Genomic DNA, 24,261 nt, shown 5'->3' on the forward strand with positions numbered 1-24,261 from the left:
TACGTATTGTGAGCAGGTTCCACTGGGCTCGCTTACTCGCATTCCGGACTGGTGGGCTCTTCAGGCTTTTCCCAATCCTCTGGTCCCGCCTTGGGACGGGCTACCGCCGTGGCATACGGACCTCTCAGGCCCTCAGCGGGGGTGAACTCCACTTCTTCTCCTTTGCGGAGGTTGTGCAAATGTTCGGGTAGGTAGCTGCGTTTTACAGACCTCGGATTCACAAAAATGTCTCGACCTGTGGAGTAGTCCTTGATGAACCCGAATCCTTGGCTTTTATCGAACGTCACCACCACCCCCATCCTTCTCTCCAGATGGGGCTGGGTGTTTGCATGGCGCTCGTACACCATCTTTGCGAGAAAAAAATTCTGGTCGTCTTTTGTATTGCCGGGGCGCATATCTCGGCCATCAACAAGGGCCATTGCGCAGAGGGTTTTATAAATCCATCACGCGAGCCAAGGCACGCAGGGGAAAGCAGGTTGGCCTCTCCGGTCCCAGAGTATAGGCAGGCAGTGCTTCTCTCTCTTCCATCATTGTAGGCTCTGAGGTCTCGCTTACAGGTAAGGCCATTCCGGCTGGAGACTCTCCCCTCTGCAACATGCTCGATCCACTTTCTGCACACAACAGGGCGGCACGCAGTACTTCACACAAGACCTACCACTGCACCGGGAGGCCGCCCCCTAGGTACTCCAACATGGGGAGGCGGAGTCCATATTGGCAGACATGCAAATTACAGGCGGTGGCGCGAAAATACAGTCCTTCCCGCTCTCTCAGCAGAAGGCGCCAAATTCTTGCCGCCAACAAAACACAGCGATGGCGCAGCAATAATTCAGTCAGCTTAGGCGGCCATCTTTAAGCATAACGCTGTCCATTCACTGACAGCAAGCGGTGACTTAAGAAGTGGCAAACAGTCCACAATATACAGTTTTCACACCGCGATTTTTCACAGTTTTTTGGCCAATTTTCAAATAACAGATAGGGCATTTATCACTTTATAGGCAATAATGGCACACAGTTCAGATTCCACTATGGCGTAGGAATATTCTGCATCCTGTTCGTGACGCCAAAATATGCAGTACGCAGCCCTGCAGGGTGAGCGAATGTGAGGTCACAGGGGTAGTTAACAAACCGAGGGTTGCTCTTGGTACTCACAGTTTTTATATACCCTGGGCAGGCATACAGCAGTGATGGAGAGGCTGGCACATGGATCCTCTGGGGCACTCTCTGTGTATAGGGACCAGGCCAGGTGGTAGGTGAGGTGCCCTGGGTGTTGTAGATTTAGTGTGCCTGTGGCAAGATCCCTTAAAGTTTGTGATGCCAGTGTCGGTAACGGTGGCACACCGATTTATGGTAGTAATAATTGAGGAACACCAGTTGCAGTGAACCAAAACTTCCTTTTACTGAACAGTTCAACTATTTACAGTCTTTAGGCAGTTCCACATGTAAAAGGTTGTAACAGGCAGGCTTTATATAAAACGGCAGGCAATGTTCTTGCAAGATACTCAGAGGGATAACACTTACAGATCAGGCTGTATTTCTCCTCAGTTCCTGTCTGGCTTTCTCCAAGGCCCGTATGCCCTATTGCTGGCTTTATCCTTGGGTAGAGAAACCTTCCTCTGGTATATGTCTCCTTGCTATAGAATATCCTTCTGCCCTTCAGCTCTCTGTTTGGCTGGAAATAACCTTGGCTCTGCTCTGTACTTCTTTAAGGTGCTATATATCTTTAGGAGGCAACTCTTCTCCTGGATGCAAGCTAGGAGCCTGGGCTATCTAGCTGCATGTCTGAACCTGCTCTTCAGCTCCTCTCTGGCTAAAGTGCACACTTGGCTTCTGAACACACACAGACTGACACTTTCCTGTCTGGGCCTAACTATATGTACTAGGGGGTTCCCTAGCTCCCTCTACTGCCTAGGAGGAGGAACTACACCCCTAACAGGCCTGGTAAACAGGAGATAATATGACAACATACATTAAAATGCAATATAAAATACCATGACCATGTTCCACAAGAGGTGGAGAACAACGTGACCCAATTGACCCTTGAGTAGTGCCCACATTTACATAGTGGGACACTACACAATCACTGTAATGCCAGTAGCCAACATGGCTACGGCATTATAGTGAGTGCCAGTACCTCCGTGCACGTTTATTGGCTGCGCAGCAGCCAACAAACATGTGGGAAGGAAACTCGAGCATCGCGCTCGAGCACACGCGGTGTTCGGCCGAACACCGCGAGGTGCCGAGCATCGCGATGCTCAAATAAAAAAGTGTTCGGCAGGGCATTTGCTTCCAACACTAGTTAAGAACCACAACAACTCATTCACATGTAAAGTTAAGTGGAGCTGAGTCACTGAGGTGCATAGTGCATAAAAGTCGTCAAAAATCTGCTTACTCAATAACTGCAGAGTTCCAAACCTCCTTTGGCATAAACATCAGCATAAAAACTGTGTGCTTGGAGCTTCATGGGTTTCCGTGGCTGAGCATTGGCATGCAAGCCTTACATCACCATGCACAATGCCATATGGAAGTGGAAACATGTTCTCTGGAGTGAGTAAATGGACTAGGCTGGCACTCTGTATGTGTGGAGTAATACGGAAAAATACAGTAAAATGAATAAAAGAATAAAATCAGTATAAAGTGATCACACAATTTAATTCAAATAACAATAAAATCACCAAAATACATGGCTAAAAATGAACGCTGCGCGGCAAAATAAGACACTGCAATAACAATCATAAAATAATCATAGAAAAATATTCCCATAAAAAGTCCTTAGAATCGATGGTGTTCGATAATATTCCTATATATATGGGTCTAATGATAGAAAAATGAAAAAATGCAGATTATATGTCCTTCCTTTCAAGTGCTGTATAGAGAGGAATGCCGCATTGGGTGTGCGGTAGTGAGTTATGTCCGTATTTTGAAAAGGACTTTTGAAAGAAGCAGGTTCCCAAAATGACTTATTGATTGATTCTAGTCCAATTCAATATGCAGATAAAGTGCTGTATGCTCTAAGGTAGCAATGAGTCTTACCTTGGCCCAGATGGTATTCAAAGTAGATATAGATACCGCATACCTGATTGTGCACGGTCTTATGTTGTATGTGTGGACAAACGCTGGAGTAGCGTGGTCTTTGGCGTGCTCCTGGCTTAGTCCGCAGCAGAGTATCGTAAAGACTGGTAACCGGACTGTTCGTATCCCAGGACGCCGCGTCTCACGTGATCTGAAACGTGTCTCTAGTCCGTGACTATGTCCAGGTATCACAAGAACTGTGCTCGGCGGTTTCTGTATGAAAAGATTTTCGTACTGGAGCGCTCCAATTTTTGAAGAAAAGATCACAGACTTTGTATCACCTGTATCATCTGTAGAAAGGCCTTTAGACGAAATGGGAGCTACCATGTTCTCTGGAGTGATCAATTATACTTCACCACCTGAGATGAGTCTGATGAATGAGTCTGGGTTTAGCAAATGCTTGGAGAACATTGCCTGCCTTACTGCATTGTGCCAACATGGACTCAATAAAATTAGTGAAACCATCCTGTGACAAATAAAATAAAATAAAAACACACAAACAAACAAATTAAATAAAACGAATAAAAAACAAAAGAAAAATAAATATATACAAAAAAGGAACTAATAATAAAGTGTGGGTAATTAAACATATAAAAATTTAACAGATCATCTATAATTGACACAACATGTAGGCACACAGCATAAATATCCCTCTCAAAAATTGGTTTTAATGAACTTTTCCTTTTTATAGTTGCCATCTTTTAACATACAGTTCTAATCGTAGACCACCCTATTGCTTTGTTGTTTTTTATAAATTTATAAATATATATAAAAATATATATAAATATATATATACCCCAAAAAAACTCTTTATATCTTTATTTTACACGCTTTATTTTGAACTCTAACTATTTGCGTCAGGCCTTATTATTTATCTTTACTTGACCCAATGACAACCAATCCAAGCCCCAAACACTAATTATATGCGCAACTAATGATGTTGTTACAGAAGTACACACCTTCCACTCAAACCACAAAGGCACTGGATTGTCGATTACAGAAATTACATGTAAGGTAGCCCAATCAAGTCTTTTATAACATACTCCTCGCTACCATACTATATTACACACATAAGAGCCATGAGGTATACATCGTGCCCACTAAATCTGGCACCAGAACCCATAAGCGCACAGAGCAACATTATCCCATGACAAATTCAGAACTATATATATAGGTAGAAAGACATCCATTGGACACAGACATCCTAACAGTACCCCCCCAGAGCCAGCCACCTATGCATTCAGCAAAGAGCTCCACACCCATGAGCGTATACTCCTCTATACCCCAAACGTTCACCTATCATCGACTACCTACCTATTCACATAGCGGCCGTATTTATGAACATAGTGGACATATCTACTACTCATCTACTACCCATCTGTGCATATAGTGACCGTCATTGTACCCCCCAAGCTGTGTGGCCAATTGCGAATATAGGAGCTCGAGGAGACAGGATACTCATCTATGCCCACGGGTTGGTCTCTCTGCGGCATGACCGTGACAGGGAGAGACGGCGTCGCGATCTCCTCCTGTAAGACAGTACGTGGGTTTAGCGGTCCTCTTCACCTGGTTGCGCTCTAACACCAGGCTGCCTACAACCACTTTACCATTAACTCATAATACACAGACATAGGCGTTGCTACAGGGGGCCAAGGGGGGCAATTGACCCCTCTAGGTTATTCCTTGCCCCCCTGCCTGCCCCCCTGCTGATTCTGACTGACGCCCAGGTGACGGTCTGTACTAGTAACAGTAGTTAGGGTGACACGGCGACTGTCGGCGACGGCAAGACTACTGTAAGGTAAAGGGCACTTTAAGTTAAGTATAATCACATGATCCGAAGTCACTGCGCAGAGCACACTGACATCACACGCTGCCTGCAGATTCGCTCCAGTCAATTTTGGTTTGCAGACGTGGCGGCCCCGGCGGGAAGTGGAAGGAGGAACAAACAACAGACTCTCAGGAGTGCAGCTGCGCTGAGGTAGTCAAGGCTGCTGCTCTAGTGCTCCTACTGGTCTGAGTCTCTGAGACTGAAAAACTTTGCTGTGGCCACCTTATCTGAATGTCATCATGTTGCAGTATTGTCCCACCAGGAGGGTAACTTTGTTTTCCATCTGGTCTGGATTAATCCCATGTTCCATCCTCCCAGATCATCAGTAAAGATGATAATGGTTTATTGGTGGGAAATTGCCAAGGGATTGCTGAAACTGAAAGGGGGAAGTTTGTTAACGGGGGAACCTGTCACTGTAATAACTAGGGGGGAAATTAGGTACTAACTGGTCTGTGCTGTGGGCCGCCGGGAATTGCTGAAAGGGGTTAATAAATTATGGGGAACTGCTGAGGGGTTAATAACTATTGTGAAAGGCTCTTCACAGTAGTGATTAACCCCTTTCAGCAGTCCCCCATTTACAGCATTTATTAACCCTTCGGGGGACTGCTGAATGGGGTTAATAAATAATGTGAAGGGGGGACTGGCTGGCTCCAGTACACCCCCTGGCCCCTCCACAAGTTCTTCTCTTTCCTCCCTCCGTTACCCCCCCATCACCATAACAGTGCCATCCACAGATGCCCATACCAGTACCATCCACAGATGACCATAACATTGTGACATCCACAGATCCCCCATAACAGTGTGTCATCCACAGATCCCCATAACCGTGTCATCCACAGATGCCCAGAACAGTGTGTCATCCACAGATACCCAATAAGTGTCATCCACAGATGCCCCCATAACAGTGTGTCATCCACAGATCCCCCATAACAGTGTCATCCACAGATGCCCATACCAGTGTCATCCACAGATGCCCATAACATTGTGTCATCCACAGATCCCCTATAACAGTGTGTCATCCACAGATACCCCATAACAGTGTGTCATCCACAGATCCCCCATAACAGTGGGCCTGCGCACTGAGGAGAGACAGAAAGGAGGGGAAAGAATCCGTGGAAGCAAGCAGAGGACGGCACAGCAGACAGCTGAATAGCTTCTTTTGTAAGTAAATTGTTTTATTATAAATGTAGTTTAATGTCTGTTTTTGTGTTTTATTATATTCTGGCTTTTGCTTAAAGGGAGAGTAAAAAATGTTTTTTTTTTTTTTTTTTTTTTTAGTTATGTATGATGCTTTTTGATATTAAATAAATGTAAATGTAGTGGTGCTATAATGTAGACCCCAGGCCTCTGTGATGTCCTGCAGGCTGTGCTGGTGCTGTGGCAGCATACGGTTATTAGTGCCCCCGCATTTTGGACTGTGGTATCTTATGTGCCCCCTCTATATATTGTTTCTAGAGTCTCCACTGTACACAGATGACAATAGATGACGTGCAGACATCCACCGACGCATCATGTCAAATATGTCAGTGCAGTCAGTGCTGATCCTCCAGCGGTCAACAGCCATCAGCCCTCCAACCAGTAACATTCTAAGTAATAGAGTATCAGTATACCATCAAAAGCAATAAATAGATACAAACATGTTACTAAGTATACAGTCTCACTAGAAGGTCATCTTAATACATGCCGATTGCAGGCGCAGGCGTATCAAACAGACAGAGATCTGCTCTATAGAGACCTGCACTATATGCATATACTGCTCCCCCACTGAATGACAAATAAGGTTCATATCATCAGCAGGGATCTACATTCATAGCCCCAGCCCATGGCTGTACATCACTGCAGCTAATCATGCAGAACACTCCCGGGTCCAACCCCTCCCCACCACCTGGCTAGCATGCCAAAAGTTTGTTTTCAAAACGCTGTACATGCAACTTGTGTTTTAATTAGTAAATTGTCCTGATGAGGGGGCTTGTGCAAGGGGGCGCTACACCTTAAGAACTCCTCTATACACTGGCAGCACCGAAGGACTGGTTCCCTCTTTTTCTCCTTGTTTTCTTTTCTTCTGTGTATGCAGCTTCCCCCCAGTATGTCTGAAAGAGAGGCCCCTCTCCACCCCCCCCCCCCGCAGAGTTACCCCCCTCCCGTCACCACAAGCAGCAGAAGCTGCAACAGCAGCAGCCAGTTCAGTCTCCTCCACATAATGAAGTAGTTTTTACATGTTCCACACCAGGCTGATGGCAGTCAACAAGTCGACAGCTCCCACCTCTATGACCAGGTTCAGGCATACCTACATTCTTGCCAGTCTCTGGCGCATAACCTGACCCCAAGATTTCTGGGTAGGCAGACTGGAAGAGTGACCCAAACTGGCACAGCACACTCTCTTTCTTCTTGCCTATCCTCCAGTCTCCATCAGTATCCAAAACATCACTTTGTCAAAATTAACGAAGCCAGGATTGGGGAGGATTTCCACACTCCTCTGGCTGAGGCCAATGAATAGATCTGGCCTTGCTGGTGGTGCCCCATTGTCACGGGGTTCCGAAGGTGCACTCGGTCCCCCATTGCCCGCAGAACTGTTGCTTAGCTTTTGGAATGAGGTTCTGTGTTTGACCTCATTCCCAGGGCGGCTTTACTAGCTGGGTGGCTCCCTGCTCCTAGTCTGCCTTGAGCGCCGAGCTGATCACTCGGTGCTCGACTGGTTGGTCTGTCGGTCATGTGATGCTGGCCACGTCACATGACCCTCACTCCCCACTATAAATACAGGCAGCCTGCTGGCTACAGGTTGCCTGTTAATTTCTAGGCTCCTGGCTATTTGTTGGACTACTGAATATTTACCTGATCCTGTTCCCTGACGATCCTCTGCCTGCTCCTCCTGTACTGTGCATACATCCTGGTATTGTGACCTCGGCTCCCACCTGACTACTCTCTTAGGACTCCTCTTGTACTTCTCTACTCTCCTGGTATTTGACCCCGGCTTCTCCTGACCATTCTTTGCTTAATCCGTTGTACTGCGTAGCTCTCTTGGTTCTGACCCGGTCCGTTCATGTTCCGTATTTTGTCTTGTCTGTCTTCCCTGCACATATCCTAAGTTAGGGATTGCCGTCCAGTTGTCCCCTGTCATCAGGACTCGTGAGGCAAGTAGGCAGGGCCAGGGGTGAGGGTGGAGCGCAGTGGTTACTATCCTTCCCCCTGTGTGTGTGTGGACGTGACCGTTACAGATTAACAGGCCCAATAACCACTGTATCATGAATCCTCTTACTACCCTGACTGACCATGTCTCTAACTTGACACAGAGGGTGCAGGAGCTAGGAGAGAAACTCCGTTCTTGTGAGTTAGGGCAAGGTTCTTCCACTCCTCTGTCCTCCAGTCCATATTTTGAACCCCAGATCAAGCTCCCAGAACCCTTTTCTGGAGACCGGAAGAGGTTTCTCTCCTTTAAGGAGAATTGCAAACTCTACTTCCGTTTGCGCCCCGTGTCCTCCGGTCCCGAGAGCCAACGCGTGGGGATTATCATTTCTCTACTACGGGTGATCCCCAGGACTGGGCATTTTCGTTACCTCCTGGGGCCAGTTGTCTAACTTCTGTGGAGGTTTTTTTTCAGGCCCTGGGTACCATCTATGACGAACCAGACAGGGCCCTGGTAGCCGAGACAGCTCATAGGGCACTGGTTCAGGGCCATCGCCCTGCGGAAGAGTATTGCACCCAATTCAGACGGTGGAGTGTCCCCTCAGGATGGAATGAACCAGCCCTGAAGAGTCAGTTTAGGTCTGGTCTATCTGATAATTTAAAAGATCTATTGGTCAATTACCAAATTCCTGAGACCTTAGAGGAGATGATGACCCTAGTTGTCCGACTTGACAGACGAGTTATAGAGAGACGACAAGAACGACAGTTCAGTTCTCAGATGGTGGTCCAGCCAGAGGCCTTTTCCAGGGACAACACTGAGGTCTCCACCGAGGAACCCATGCAGGTTGGCATGACCCGGGGTAATCTTCGTCGCAGACGCGGAGAGTGCTTCTACTGTGGAGATCCTGGCCATTGGATCAACAAGTGTCCTAAGAGGGACCTCTCTGACAAGTCTTCTAAAGCAAGACAACCTAAAGACCAGGTACACCCTGATTTTTCTAAAGGTAAGCTTTTGGTACCCATAACAATTTCTCTGGGGGTTAATAAGTGGCCGGGTAATGCCTTTATTGACTCCGGTTCAGCGGCCAGCTTTATTGACTTTGAGTTTGCTTGTAAATTGGGTATTCCAATGTTTGCTTTACCTACACCTATCCATGTCATGGCTATTGATGCTACTCCCCTGATTGGTGGTACGGTGAGGTCATGTACCTCTGAAATTTCTCTGTCCGTGGGTGTGTGCCACTCTGAGAGATGTTCTCTTCTAGTCCTGGAGAACCTACCGGTTGAGGTGGTACTAGGGTTGCCTTGGCTCCATTTACATAACCCCACAATTGATTGGTCCAAAGGAGAGTTGGTGAAATGGGGACCTAAGTGTGACTCATGCTTGTCCGTGGTCCAGGCTGGGGTTTCAGTAAGGTCTAATACATTACCCTCTGTTATTAAGGAATATTCTGATGTGTTCTCGTCCCTTACTCCAGAGGTTCTACCCCCCCATAGACCTTATGATTGCGCCATAGAGCTAATTGAGGGTGCCGAATTTCCTAAAGGTGGAATTTATAATCTTTCAGGGCCCGAACGCAAGGCTATGCAGGATTATATTAAGGAGAGCCTTGCTAAAGGGCATATTAGACCTTCAGTCTCTCCTATGGGAGCAGGGTTTTTCTTTGTTAAAAAGAAGGATGGTGGTCTTAGGCCTTGTATTGATTACCGGAGATTAAATAAAATCACTGTCCAAAATAGATACTCTCTCCCATTGATTCCGGATTTATTTAACCAGGTTTTGGGGGCAACCTGGTTTTCCAAGATTGACCTGAAAGGGGCATACAATCTAATCCGAATCAAGGAGGGAGACGAATGGAAGACAGCGTTCAATACTCCGATAGGACACTTTGAATATCAGGTGATGCCTTTTGGACTCAGCAATGCCCCAGCTGTGTTCCAAAACTTAATGAACGATATTCTTAGGGAGTTCTTAGGTAAATTTATTGTTGTCTATCTTGACGACATTTTGATATTCTCTCCTGATTTCGAATCTCATGTGTCCCATGTCAAACAAGTATTAGAGGTGTTGAGGGAGAACCAGCTATCCGCTAAGCAAGAGAAATGTGTCTTTGGTGTACAGGAGATACTGTTTCTAGGGCATGTTTTGACTCCTCACACCTTTAAGATGGATCCTGGTAAGGTTTTAGCAATTAAGGAATGGGTAAGGCCTTCATCCTTAAAGGCTTTACAACGGTTTTTGGGTTTCGCTAATTACTACCGTAAATTTATCATGAATTTTTCTGTAATTGCCAATCCATTGACCGACCTTACTAAGAAAGGGGCGGATTTGGAGAATTGGTCTACCAAGGCCATTTCTTCATTTGAAACATTAAAAAAGGCATTTAGTAGCGCTCCCATTCTGATCCAGCCTGATCAGGAGAGACCCTTTATTGTGGAGGTGGATGCGTCCGAGTACGGCGCAGGAGCAGTCCTTTCACAAGGTCCTGCTAGCCTCACTAACCTGAGACCGTGTGCCTTCTTCTCTAGAAAATTCTCTCCCACGGAGAGAAACTACGACATAGGGAATAGGGAGCTGTTGGCCATTAAATGGGCATTTGAGGAGTGGAGACATTTTTTGGAGGGGGCAAGGCATCGAGTAACTGTTGTCACTGACCATAAAAACCTAATGTTTCTCGAGTCCGCTAAGAGGTTGAATCCCCGACAAGCCCGATGGGCTCTGTTTTTTACCCGTTTTGATTTCTCCATTACGTTCAGGCCGGGAAGTAAAAATGTGAAGGCAGACGCATTATCTCGGAGCTTCCATGCTTTTCAACCCACTGAGACGCCGCCTGAATCCATCCTACCAGCAAACATCTTCTTAGCGGCTCTAACCCAGGATATCTCGGCTCGCATTAAGGCTGAACAACATCTGGCACCGGCATCCACCCCGACAGATAAGTTGTTTGTTCCCATACAATTTCGTCTCCAGCTGTTGGGTGAGTGTCACGATTCTGCCTTTTGTGGACATCCGGGTATTGAGGGCACTAAGGATCTGGTTTCTAGATCTTATTGGTGGCCCACTCTGACCAGGGATGTCAAGTCCTACGTGTCAGCCTGTGAGGTTTGTGCCAGGTCTAAGACACCTAGGACTCGCCCTGCTGGTAACCTACGACCACAACCCATTCCCAGTAGACCCTGGTCCCATATCTCGATGGACTTTATAACTGACCTACCGCTGGCGGAGGGTAAGACTGTGGTTTGGGTAGTGGTCGATAGGTTTAGCAAGATGGTTCATTTCATTCCCCTGTCTAAACTTCCGAATGCTAAAACCCTGGAGTCTATTTTTGTGAGAGAGGTTGTTCGTTTACATGGCATCCCGGAAAATATTGTTTCGGACAGGGGTGTGCAGTTTGTGTCCAAATTCTGGAGGGCCTTCTGTCAAAGATGTAAAATTTTGTTGTCTTTTTCTTCCGCCTACCATCCTGAGAGTAATGGGCAGACTGAACGCCTTAATCAGTCTGTGGAACAATTCCTGAGGTTGTATGTTGCTGATGACCAGCAATTATGGTTCAAATTCCTTCCGTTGGCTGAATTTGCTCTGAATAACCGTGTCAATTCTTCTGCTGGGGTCTCCCCTTTCTTTTGTAACCATGGTTTTCATCCCCGTTTTCATTCTGGGTCGTCCGTCTCCTCCTCTAACCCTGAAGCTGATAAACTCTCCTCCGAACTGTGCACAGTTTGGGCCCGGGTTCAATCGAACCTAGAAAAGGCTCAAAGTTCTCAAAAACTCAAGGCCGATAGGAGACGTTCAAGGGGGGTGAACTTTCAGGTTGGGGATAAAGTATGGTTGTCCTCCAAGAATCTATCTCTCAAGGTAGCTTCTAGAAAATTTGCTCCTCGTTTTATTGGTCCATATAAGATCACGGAGGTGATTAACCCGGTATCATTTAGGTTGGAGCTGCCCGAGTCATTCCACATTCATAATGTGTTCCATAAATCTCTACTTAAAAAATATTTTGAACCGGTAGTACCATCGAAAGCCTCGCCTCCGCCGGTTCTTGTTAATGATGCTGTCGAGTATGTCGTGTCTAAAATAGTGGATGTCAGGAAGGTGCGTAACTCCTTGCAGTATCTGATTCACTGGAAGGGGTATGGACCTGAAGAGAGATCTTGGGTACCTGCCAGGGAGGTTCATGCTCCTAGACTGGTTCGTAAATTTCATTTAGAACACCCTGAAAAGCCATCGCCTGAAATCTTGGGTCCGGTGGCCCCTCGTAAAAGGGGGGGTACTGTCACGGGGTTCCGAAGGTGCACTCGGTCTCCCATTGCCCGCAGAACTGTTGCTTAGCTTTTGGAATGAGGTTCTGTGTTTGACCTCATTCCCAGGGCGGCTTTACTAGCTGGGTGGCTCCCTGCTCCTAGTCTGCCTTGAGCGCCGAGCTGATCACTCGGTGCTCGACTGGTTGGTCTGTCGGTCATGTGATGCTGGCCACGTCACATGACCCTCACTCCCCACTATAAATACAGGCAGCCTGCTGGCTACAGGTTGCCTGTTAATTTCTAGGCTCCTGGCTATTTGTTGGACTACTGAATATTTACCTGATCCTGTTCCCTGACGATCCTCTGCCTGCTCCTCCTGTACTGCGCATACATCCTGGTATTGTGACCTCGGCTCCCACCTGACTACTCTCTTAGGACTCCTCTTGTACTTCTCTACTCTCCTGGTATTTGACCCCGGCTTCTCCTGACCATTCTTTGCTTAATCCGTTGTACTGCGTAGCTCTCTTGGTTCTGACCCGGTCCGTTCATGTTTCGTATTTTGTCTTGTCTGTCTTCCCTGCACATATCCTTAGTTAGGGATTGCCGTCCAGTTGTCCCCTGTCATCAGGACTCGTGAGGCAAGTAGGCAGGGCCAGGGGTGAGGGTGGAGCGCAGTGGTCACTACCCTTCCCCCTGTGTGTGTGTGGACGTGACCGTTACACCCATCTTGCCACTGTTGCTGTCTGCCTGCCTCTATAATGCCACCGCCACCATCATGCCACTGTTGCTACCTTCCAACCATCATGTTCCTTATGGCTGCTGCTGCCTCCATCATGCTACCACCACCATCATGACACTGCTGCGACCTGCCAATCATCATGTTCTGTTCAGCTACTGCTGCCTCCATCACCACTGGTGCCATTGTGCCATTGCTTCGGCCAGCCGACCATCATCTTCTGTAAGGCTGATGCCTCCATCGTGCTGCTGCCTGATTGCCAACATATGGCTGCTGCTGCCACCACTGCTGCCTTAGCTGCTAATCCCTTACTGCCAATGCTATTGGTCCCCGAAACCACTTTTTCATTTTTTATTTTTTATTATCCCATAACACTGTGTCTGTTTAAACATCATCTGCCCCCAATAATAGACCGTTTTTAGAAGCTTTGGAATATGAAAAAAGCATAACACACGTTATCACGCAGTGCATTTTTGAACACGCTGTATATTAAAGCTGTGAAACATGCATCTACTTATAGCTATGTATGTCATTGTCACTCAGATATCATTTACTATTACGGTCATTGCAGTTAGGGAGGGGGAAAGGTTTAAAGAAAAAAAATCATGAAAAATAAATGAAAAGAGACAACACATTTTCCCCATAATTCTTTGTCCTAGGAGGCTAGAGGGGGTTATATATCAACTTTCAGGGCAATTTGAGCAACTTTGGTTCAGCCTGATTCGATTCAGGTCTGAACAAAACTTCAAAAACTTACAAAAAAAGTGTCCTAAACGGGTGGAAATGCTCGAAACCCAGACACTGTAGCGTGTCTATAACTGGGGGAGCAATTCCTCCGCATGCGGTTCGCAGATAACGGCAATCCCCAGCAAAAAATGCGTACAATGGAGGATGCCGGGACGGACCGCATTCACCACAAGGACAGATGTGCTGTGCTGTGTGTGCTTATGACCTTTTTCAAGTTATCCATCCATCATGATTGTACCTCATTGTGCACAAAGCAAGGTCCATAAAGGCATGGTCGGGTGAGTTTGGTGTGAAGAATTTGACTGGCCCTTGACCTCAGCCCCTGAAACACTTTTAGCATGAACTAGAATGGAGATTGTGACCAAGGACTTCACAACCAACATCAGTGTCTGGCCTCAAAAACAGTGTTTTAGCTGCAAAGGGGGGAGCCAACTCTGTATTAATGCTTATGGATTTAAGATGGGATGTCATAAAAGCTTCTGTAATGCTTATATGTGGCAATACTTTCATCCATATAGTTTATTTATACCACCACTACATGATGGATGGATAACTTGAAAAAGGTCATAAGCACACACAGCATATCTTTCAGTGCAGATTCCGCAATGTGTTATTAATATATATATACACTCACCTAAAGAATTATTAGGAACACCTGTTCTATTTCTCATTAATACAATTATCTAGTCAACCAATGACATGGCAGTTGCTTCAATGCATTTAGGGATGTGGTCCTGGTCAAGACAATCTCCTGAACTCCAAACTGAATGTCAGAATGGGAAAGAAAGGTGATTTAAGCAATTTTGAGCATGGCATGGTTGTTGGTGCCAGACGGGCCGGTCTGAGTATTTCACAATCTGCTCAGTTACTGGGATTTTCACGCACAATCATTTCTAGGGTTTACAAAGAATGGTGTGAAAAGGGAAAAACATCCAGTATGTGGCAGTCCTGTGGGCAAAAATGCCTTGTGGATGCTAGAGGTCAGAGGAGAATGGGCCGACTGATTCAAGCTGATAGAAGAGCAACGTTGACTGAAATAACCACTCGTTACAACCGAGGTATGCAGCAAAGCATTTGTGAAGCCACAACACGCACAACCTTGAGGCGGATGGGCTACAACAGCAGAAGACCCCACCGGGTACCACTCATCTCCACTACAAATAGGAAAAAGAGGCTACAATTTGCACGAGCTCACCAAAATTGGACTGTTGAAAACTGGAAAAATGTTGCCTGGTCTGATGAGTCTCAATTTCTGTTGAGACATTCAAATGGTAGAGTCCGAATTTGGTGTAAACAGAATGAGAACATGTATCCATCCTTTGATGGTCTAGCAGGATAATGCACCATGTCACAAAGCTCGAATCATTTCAAATTGGTTTCTTGAACATGACAATGAGTTCACTGTACTAAAATGGCCCCCACAGTCACCAGATCTCAACCCAATAGAGCATATTTGGGATGTGGTGGAACGGGAGCTTCGTGCCCTGGATGTGCATCCCTCAAATCTCCATCAACTGCAAGATGCTATCCTATCAATTAGGGCCAACATTTCTAAAGAATGCTATCAGCACCTTGTTGAATCAATGCCACGTAGAATTAAGGCAGCTCTGAAGGCAAAAGGGGGTCCAACACCCTATTAGTATGGTGTTCCTAATAATTCTTTAGGTGAGTGTATATATATATATATATATATATATATATATATATATATATATATATATACACACACTATTTATATAAAAATACAGTACAACACCTATGAATATAGTTTAAAATAATATCTTAGCCACATTTATGTTTTTATTGCATGTATATTAGGAAACTACATTAAAGAGGACCTTTCATGGGTCCAGACATTATAAACTAAGTATCAGGATACTATTTTTCCTGGGCGCCGCTCCATTCGCCCGCTGTGGCTCCCATTGTATTATCCCGTCTGGTATGCTAATTAGTAGCATCAGAGCAATGAGGAGGAGACTGAGTCTTTCTCAGTGGGCGTCTCCTTCTCCCCTGGCTGTAGTAAGTTTATTTTTCTCCCTGGCTGTGACGCTCTCCACTGCCATTGGACAGCGCTACAACAAGGGGAGAAGGAGACACCCATGGAGAAAAAGACTCAGTCTCCTCACTTATTGCTCCGATGCTATTAATTAGCATACCAGGCGGGATAATACAATGGGAGCCACAGCGGGCGAACGGAGCGGCGCCCAGGAAAAATAGTAAGTGCAGTTAGATTGCTGCATTATCCCCTACGTATCCTGATACTTAGTTTATAATGTCTGGACCCATGAAAGGTCGTCGTTTAAGAGCAATTCCTAATGTTATATATCCATACACTCTGAATGTAGAGTAAGAAAAACAATACATGCATATGAGATGCTATCCTTTGCTGTCATTTCTTCCTTTTATATACTGCACCTTCAAGGAAATGTATCTTCTGCTCCTTATCTGTAGCAAAATGCTTCTTAGCTGCTTGCACAACTTTTGGCAGGTCCATAATGGTGACTGTTGACTCCTTATATGTAGATACAAGTTGTTTTGCAAGACTTCCTGTACATCCTATAAGAGAAAGGGGTATTTTTAAGTGCAAGTTGGGAACAATGAACAATATATATATACACTGCTCAAAAAAATAAAGGGAACACTTAAACAACACAATGTAACTCCAAGTCAATCACACTTCTGTGAAATCAAACTGTCCACTTAGGAAGCAACACTGAGTGACAATCAATTTCACATGCTGTTGTGCAAATGGGATAGACAACAGGTGGAAATTATAGGCAATTAGCAAGACACTCCCAATAAAGGAGTGGTTCTGCAGGTGGTAACCACAGACCACTTCTCAGTTCCTATGCATCCTGGCTGATGTTTTGGTCACTTTTGAATGCTGGCGGTGCTTTCACTCTAGTGGTAGCATGAGACGGAGTCTACAACCCACACAAGTGGCTCAGGTAGTGCAGCTTATCCAGGATGGCACATCAATGCGAGCTGTGGCAAAAAGGTTTGCTGTGTCTGTCAGCGTAGTGTCCAGAGCATGGAGGCGCTACCAGGAGACAGGCCAGTACATCAGGAGACGTGGAGGAGGCCGTAGGAGGGCAACAACCCAGCAGCAGGACCGCTACCTCCACCTTTGTGCAAGGAGGAACAGGAGGAGCACTGCCAGAGTCCTGCAAAATGACCTCCAGCAGGCCACAAATGTGCATGTGTCTGCTCAAACGGTCAGAAACAGACTCCATGAGGGTGATATGAGGGCCCAACGTCCACAGGTGGGGGTTGTGCTTACAGCCCAACACCGTGCAGGTGTCACGGCTGTAAGTGAGCAACAAGAGCATACACAGTTAATAGAGCTACTGACCGGACCCAAACTAGGGAGGATAAAGGGTGACCCCTGTCAGACCCTCAAAGCTCTCCCTATGCTGCTAAAGCACATGCCAGGATCCAAATGGTGGAACGGGGCATGCCCACGTACCTAAGACTGATGACCACTGTAACCCCTACAATAGTGGAAGGGGCACGGCCACCGGTGCCCTGCTCAGAATATGGAGGGAACCGTGGCCGCCTCAGATCCAGTCAGAAAATAAACAGGTACACAACAATGTCTGCACACTTAGCTGAAGGTGCTGCAGCCGCAGAGAAGACGGATCCAAGGACAGCTGGCAATATCCGGAGTGCTTGCTGCAGCAGAACACAGGTCCAGTGAAATGATAGCTAACAAGTGAAGATACTCAAGCAAGAGCTACAACTCAAATGAGAACTATAATCCACAACCTAGAAAGGAGGAGGGGTGATTTAAGGGCAGGGAAATCAAACGCAGGAGGAACAGCTGGGAGGACTCCTCCAAGCTCTAGTAGTGACATCATCACAGGGGTGGAGAAACAGAGCTGTGAGAACGTCTCAAAACTCTGGTAGTGACAGTACCCCCCCCCCCTCTACGGGTGGACTCCGGACACCCAGGACCCACCTTCTCAGGATGAGCCCTATGAAATGCCCTGATGAGATGAGTGGCTTTAATGTCCGACACCGGAACCCACATCCTCTCCTCAGGACCATAACCCTTCCAATGAACGAGGTACTGAAGAGAACCGCGGACAATGCGAGAGTCCACAATTCTAGAAACCTCAAACTCCAGATTGCCATCAACCAAAATCGGAGGAGGAGGCAAAGAGGAGGGTACCGTGGGCTGGACATATGGTTTTAAGAGAGATCTGTGAAATACATTATGTATCCTCCAAACCCGTGGAAGATCAAGACGGAAGGCAACAGGATTGATGACTGACAAGATTTTATAAGGCCCAATAAACTTGGGACCCAATTTCCAGGAGGAAACCTTCAGTTTAATATTTCTTGTAGACAACCACACCAGATCACCCACATTCAGGTCCAGACCAGGCACACGTCTCTTATCAGCCACACGCTTATACTTCTCACTCATCTTTCTAAGATTGCTCTGAATCTTTTGCCAAATGGTAGACAAGGACAAGGAAAATCTCTCCTCCTCAGGTAAACCAGAAAGAGCGCCTCCCGAGAATGTCCCAAACTGCGGATGGAACCCATATGCACCAAAGAATGGTGACTTATCAGAAGATTCCTGACGACGGTTGTTCAGAGCAAACTCAGCAAGAGGGAGAAATGAACACCAATCCTCCTGGTTCCCTGCCACAAAACAGCGCAAATATGTCTCCAGATTCTGATTGAGGCGCTCAGTCTGACCATTCGACTGCGGGTGAAAAGCAGAAGAGAAGGACAGCCGAACCCCCAGGCGAGAACAGAAAGCCTTCCAGAACCTGGACACAAACTGCGTGCCTCTATCGGAAACAATATCAGAGGCAATGCCGTGCAATTTAACAATATGGTCGACAAAAGCTTGCGCCAACGTTTTAGCATTGGGTAAACCAGGGAAAGGTACGAAATGAGCCATCTTGCTGAAACGGTCCACCACCACCAGGATCACCGACTTCCCTGAGGAACTAGGAAGATCCGTGATAAAGTCCATGGACAGGTGTGTCCAAGGACGGGAAGGTATGGGTAACGGGAGAAGGGAACCTGAAGGCCGTGAACGAGGGACCTTAGCGCGAGCGCACGTCTCACAAGCAGCCACAAAACCCTCCACCGACTTACGAAGAGCCGGCCACCAAAATCTCCGAGCAATGAGATCTACCGTGGCTCTACTCCCGGGGTGACCAGCAAGAACAGTATCATGATGCTCCTTGAAGAGTTTGTGACGTAGCTCAGGAGGCACAAACAACTTCCCAGAAGGACAACGGGCAGGTGCCTCAGTCTGGGCAGCCTGGACCTCGGCCTCCAAATCGGAATATAGAGCAGAAACAACTACCCCCTCCGCCAAAATGGGACCCGGGTCCTCGGAGTTTCCTCCTCCCGGAAAAAAGCAAGAGAGAGCATCAGCCTTCACATTTTTGATCCCAGGGCGGAATGTAACGACAAAATTGAATCTGGAGAAGAACAGAGACCATCTAGCCTGTCTCGGATTCATACGCCTGGCTGACTCCAAGTATGCCAGATTCTTATGGTCGGTAAAAACGGTGATAGGGTGCCTGGCCCCCTCCAACCAATGGCGCCATTCCCCGAAAGCCAATTTGATGGCCAACAACTCCCTATCTCCCACATCATAGTTTCTCTCTGCCGGGGAGAGTTTTTTAGAGAAAAAGGCACAGGGTCGCCATTTGGCAGGAGAAGGGCCCTGGGACAAAACCGCACCCACACCCACCTCGGAAGCATCCACCTCAACAATAAAAGGTAAGGAAACATCGGGATGCACCAAGATGGGAGCAGACGCAAAACTCTCTTTAATCTTAGAAAAAGCTGCAAGCGCCTCCTCCGACCAAGAGGAAAGATCCGCCCCCTTTTTTGCCATGTCAGTAAGGGGTTTGACAACAGAGGAATAATTCAAAATGAACTTTCTGTAATAGTTCGCAAAACCCAGAAAGCGCATCAATGCCTTCTGATTCTCAGGAAGCTCCCACTCAAGTACAGCACGGACCTTCTCCGGATCCATGCGAAAACCAGAAGCAGAGAGGAGAAAACCCAGAAATTGAATCTCCGATACCATAAAAAGACATTTCTCCAGCTTGGCGTACAATTTATTTTCCCGCAGAATCTGCAGAACCTGAAAAAGATGATCCTGATGGGTCTGAACATCAGGGGAAAAAATCAAAATATCATCAAGATACACCAATACAAATTTACCCATTAAATGGTAGAAAATACTATTAACAAAATGCTGAAAGACGGCCGGAGCATTCATCAGGCCGAATGGCATAACGAGATTCTCGAAATGCCCGTTAGGAGTATTAAAGGCCGTTTTCCATTCATCCCCCTCTCTGACCCTGACCAGGTTGTACGCGTCTCTCAAATCCAATTTGGAAAAAACCTTGGCCCCAACAATTTGGTTGAAGAGGTCCGGGATCAGAGGAAGGGGATAGGGATCGCGAATCGTGATACGGTTCAGCTCCCTAAAATCTAGGCAAGGTCTCAGAGAGCCATCTTTTTTTTTAACAAAAAAAAAACCCACGGCAACAGGTGATTTTGAGGGACGAATATGCCCCTTATCGAGACTCTCGGAGATATAGGTTCGCATTGCGATTCTTTCCGGTTGTGAGAGATTGTAGAGGCGTGCTTTTGGCAGCTTGGCGCCGGGAATGAGGTTAATGGGACAGTCAAACTCCCGGTGAGGAGGTAGCTCCTGAACACCGCTCTCGGAAAACACGTCCAAGAAATCAGAGAGAAATGATGGCACAGTTTTAGTAGACACCTCTGCAAAAGTCGCTGTGAGACAATTCTCTCTACAAAAGTCACTCCACTCATTTATTTGCCTTCCTTGCCAATCAATAGTGGGGTTATGTCTAGTGAGCCAGGGTAACCCCAAAACTACAAAAGAAGGCAATCCGTTAAGGACAAAACAAGATATATCCTCCACATGAGTGTCACCTACAGCTAGCCGGATATTGTGAACAATGCCCTTCAGAGATCTCTGTGAGAGTGGAGCAGAGTCAATAGCAAAAACAGGTATATCCTTTTCTAATGTGCAAACCTGAAAACCATGCATGGCTACAAATTGAGTGTCAATAAGATTGACGGCCGCTCCACTATCGACAAAAATCTCACAAGAAATTACTTTGCTCTCTAGCGCCACCCTGGCAGACAGGAGAAAACGGGAACTGCAGGTCAGAGGAAAAGCATCAATTCCTACATCAACTTTGCCCAAAGTAGCAGATGAAGCAGAATATGATGATTTACCTTTTGAGGTATTTCTCTTATTATTGCTCTTAGTACAGTTCAAGAATCTCCTAGACGGACAAACATTTGCCAAATGAGCTATGCCCCCACAACAAAAACACACCATACTCTGAGGACTAAATCCTCTTTTATCAGGGGCAAGTCGACCTAGCTGCATGGGCTCCTCCTCAGAGGGGAGCGAGACAGGATGAGGCCCCTGCACACTGAATGAGTCCGCACCACTGCCCCTAGACTGACAATGGCTGGACAGAGAGGTCTCGTTTCTTTCTCTTAGACGCCTGTCAAGGCGTACCGCCAATGACATGGCAGACTCTAAGGACGTTGGTCTCTCATGGAAAGCAAACGCATCTTTCAATCTCTCTGAGAGACCATGACAGAACTGACTCCGGAGTGCAGCATCATTCCAACCTGAATCAGCTGCCCATCTCCGAAATTCAGAACAATAAAGCTCCGCAGACAGTTTGTTCTGGCATAAAACACGTAAGTTAGATTCGGCCAGAGCAACACGATCTGGGTCATCATATATCTGCCCCAGGGCCACAAAAAATCTTTCCACGGATCGAAGGGAGGGATCCCCTGATGGCAGCGAAAAAGCCCAAGTCTGAGCATTACCCCTGAGCAGGGAGATGACAATCCTCACCCTCTGCTCCTCCTTACCAGAGGAGTGGGGACACAAGCAAAAATGGAGTTTGCATGCCTCTCTGAAGCGAACAAAATTCTCACTGCCCCCGGAGAACGTTTCCGGAAGTGAGACCTTTGGCTCACAACAGACTCCATGAGCCGGAGCAGAGCCCAATGCTTGAAGCTGAGACATAGATTGACGGAGATCCGCTACTTCCAAAGAAAGACCCTGCATGCGGTCAACCAGGCCAGAAAGCGGATCCATGTCAAAAGGACGGTTTTGGTGGATTATAATTTCACGGCTGTAAGTGAGCAACAAGAGCATACACAGTTAATAGAGCTACTGACCGGACCCAAACTAGGGAGGATAAAGGGTGACCCCTGTCAGACCCTCAAAGCTCTCCCTATGCTGCTAAAGCACATGCCCGGATCCAAATGGTGGAACGGGACATGCCTACGTACCTAAGACTGATGACCACTGTAACCCCTACAATAGTGGAAGGGGCACGGCCACCGGTGCCCTGCTCAGAATAAGGAGGGAACCGTGGCCGCCTCAGATCCAGTCAGAAAATAAACAGGTACACAACAATGTCTGCACACTTAGCTGAAGGTGCTGCAGCCGCAGAGAAGACGGATCCAAGGACAGCTGGCAATATCCGGAGTGCTTACTGCAGCAGAACACAGGTCCAGTGAAATGATAGCTAACAAGTGAAGATACTCAAGCAAGAGCTACAACTCAAATGAGAACTATAATCCACAACCTAGAAAGGAGGAGGGGTGATTTAAGGGCAGGGAAATCAAACGCAGGAGGAACAGCTGGGAGGACTCCTCCAAGCTCTAGTAGTGACATCATCACAGGGGTGGAGAAACAGAGCTGTGAGAACGTCTCAAAACTCTGGTAGTGACAGCAGGACGTTTGGCATTTGCCAAAGAACACCAATATTGGCAAATTCGCCACTGGCGCCCTGTGCTCTTCACAGATGAAAGCAGGTTCACACTGAGCACATGTGACAGATGTGACAGAGTCTGCAGACGCCGTGTAGAATGTTCTGCTGCCTGCAACATCCTCCAGCATGACCGGTTTGGCATTGGGTCAGTAATGGTGTGGGGTGGCATTTCTTTGCAGGGCCACACAGCCCTCCATGTGCTCGCCAGAGGTAGCCTGACTGCCATTAGGTACCGAGATGAGATCCTCAGACCCCTTGTGAGACCATATGCTGGTGCAGTTGGCCCTGGGTTCCTCCTAATGCAAGACAATGCTAGACCTCATGTGGCTGAAGTGTGTCAGCGGTTCCTGCAAGACAAAGGCATTGATGCTATGGACTGGCCCGCCCGATCCCCAGACCTGAATCCAATTGAGCACATCTGGGACATCATGTCTCGCTCTATCCACCAACGTCACGTTGCACCACAGACTGTCCAGGAGTTGGCAGATGCTTTAGTGTAAGAGAAAGGGGCAGTAACGTATTAAAATCTGTGTTTTATTAGGACGATTAAAAACTAAGATGGTGAGCCCCTACCAGACAAACCACATAAATAATAACAAACAATAGTAAGGTCACTTATAGGTCAGGTCCATGTATGCCCATAGATAGGAGCAAAAGTGGAGGTGACCAAAAAACATATACACTATTTAGAAGCCCTGGGCGGTGTACCCAAGGTCTACTAGTATGCCAATAGGCAAAAAATGCAGGGTAGGTCTTACCGGTAAAGGAAATCCCGGACCGTGTAGTCCACTGTTCAAAAGAAGATATCTTTGAACCTGGTTGCGACCGTCAGTCGGTTAGGTCTTGATGGCTGAGGGCCACAGGGAAAAAGTCTAACCCTGTTATTGCCCTACTTGGCCTGTTGTGCCCTAACCTCCTAACACGAGGTCCTGGCCCCGCAAGGGGTGGCCCCGTCCGGAACCTGACCCTGAAAAATGCACCCTAGATGGCCCTGTGAAAGAAGGGAAAGAGGCCTTAAAGGGGATATGACTATCAGGATGGTAGAGTTGGTAAAGGGGGAAGGAGTCCCTAAGGACTAATGTAAAGATATATTCAAAGTCCCAAGGACTAATGTGGGGATATATTCATGGTCCCTACGCGTTTCATTAATGAATATATATAACAACCTTTGATATCTTTGAACCTGGTTGCGACCGTCAGTCGCCGTCTTCTCTTCCGGGTGTATGCGATGACGTCATCGACGCAGGCGCATTGAGGATGGAGCGGTCGAGCAGAGCGGCCGCCTCTCAGTGCGCCTGCGCCGATTGAAGCCAGGTACGGCGCAGGCGCGAGATTTCAAATTCTAACAGCGCCAGCAGAGAAGGATTACCTTCCCTGGCCCTGTCAATCAGCATGCCGAGGGGGCGTCATTACCATCGGAGGATGCGGCTGCTACCAGCAAGTAGCCGCCCTACTTGCTGGTAGCAAGGTAATTAGCATATTTTAAAAATCGTTTTTTACCAAAATCTACTGAACCAAAATTATTAATTTGATTAGGTATCATGAGATCGCACTATAGGGATTATTATTAAAGAAAAAAAAAAAAAACGGTTTAATGGGGTGACAGAAACCCTTTAAATGGGCAGAAAGGGCTGGCCTTGCGTCTGTTTAAGGGGCGTGGCCACCGCACATGCGATTGCTAGTGTATCGCCTGACGC

The 24,261-nt window shown here is 47.0% G+C and overlaps 1 protein-coding gene across 1 annotated transcript in view; it reads right to left on the reverse strand.

Annotated features, from left to right (window-relative positions):
- LOC120993678 (acetylserotonin O-methyltransferase-like) overlaps positions 1-24,261 on the reverse strand; it is a 350,706-nt gene that overhangs the window by 50,318 nt on the left and 276,127 nt on the right. Inside the window, exon 6 of the mRNA XM_040422157.1 lies at positions 16,161-16,301. Within this exon, the coding sequence (XP_040278091.1) occupies positions 16,161-16,301 (141 nt within the window). The remainder of the gene's footprint in view (positions 1-16,160; positions 16,302-24,261) is intronic.

Source organism: Bufo bufo, chromosome 3, assembly GCF_905171765.1.
Source record: "Bufo bufo chromosome 3, aBufBuf1.1, whole genome shotgun sequence".
Classification (NCBI taxonomy): Eukaryota; Metazoa; Chordata; class Amphibia; order Anura; family Bufonidae; genus Bufo; species Bufo bufo.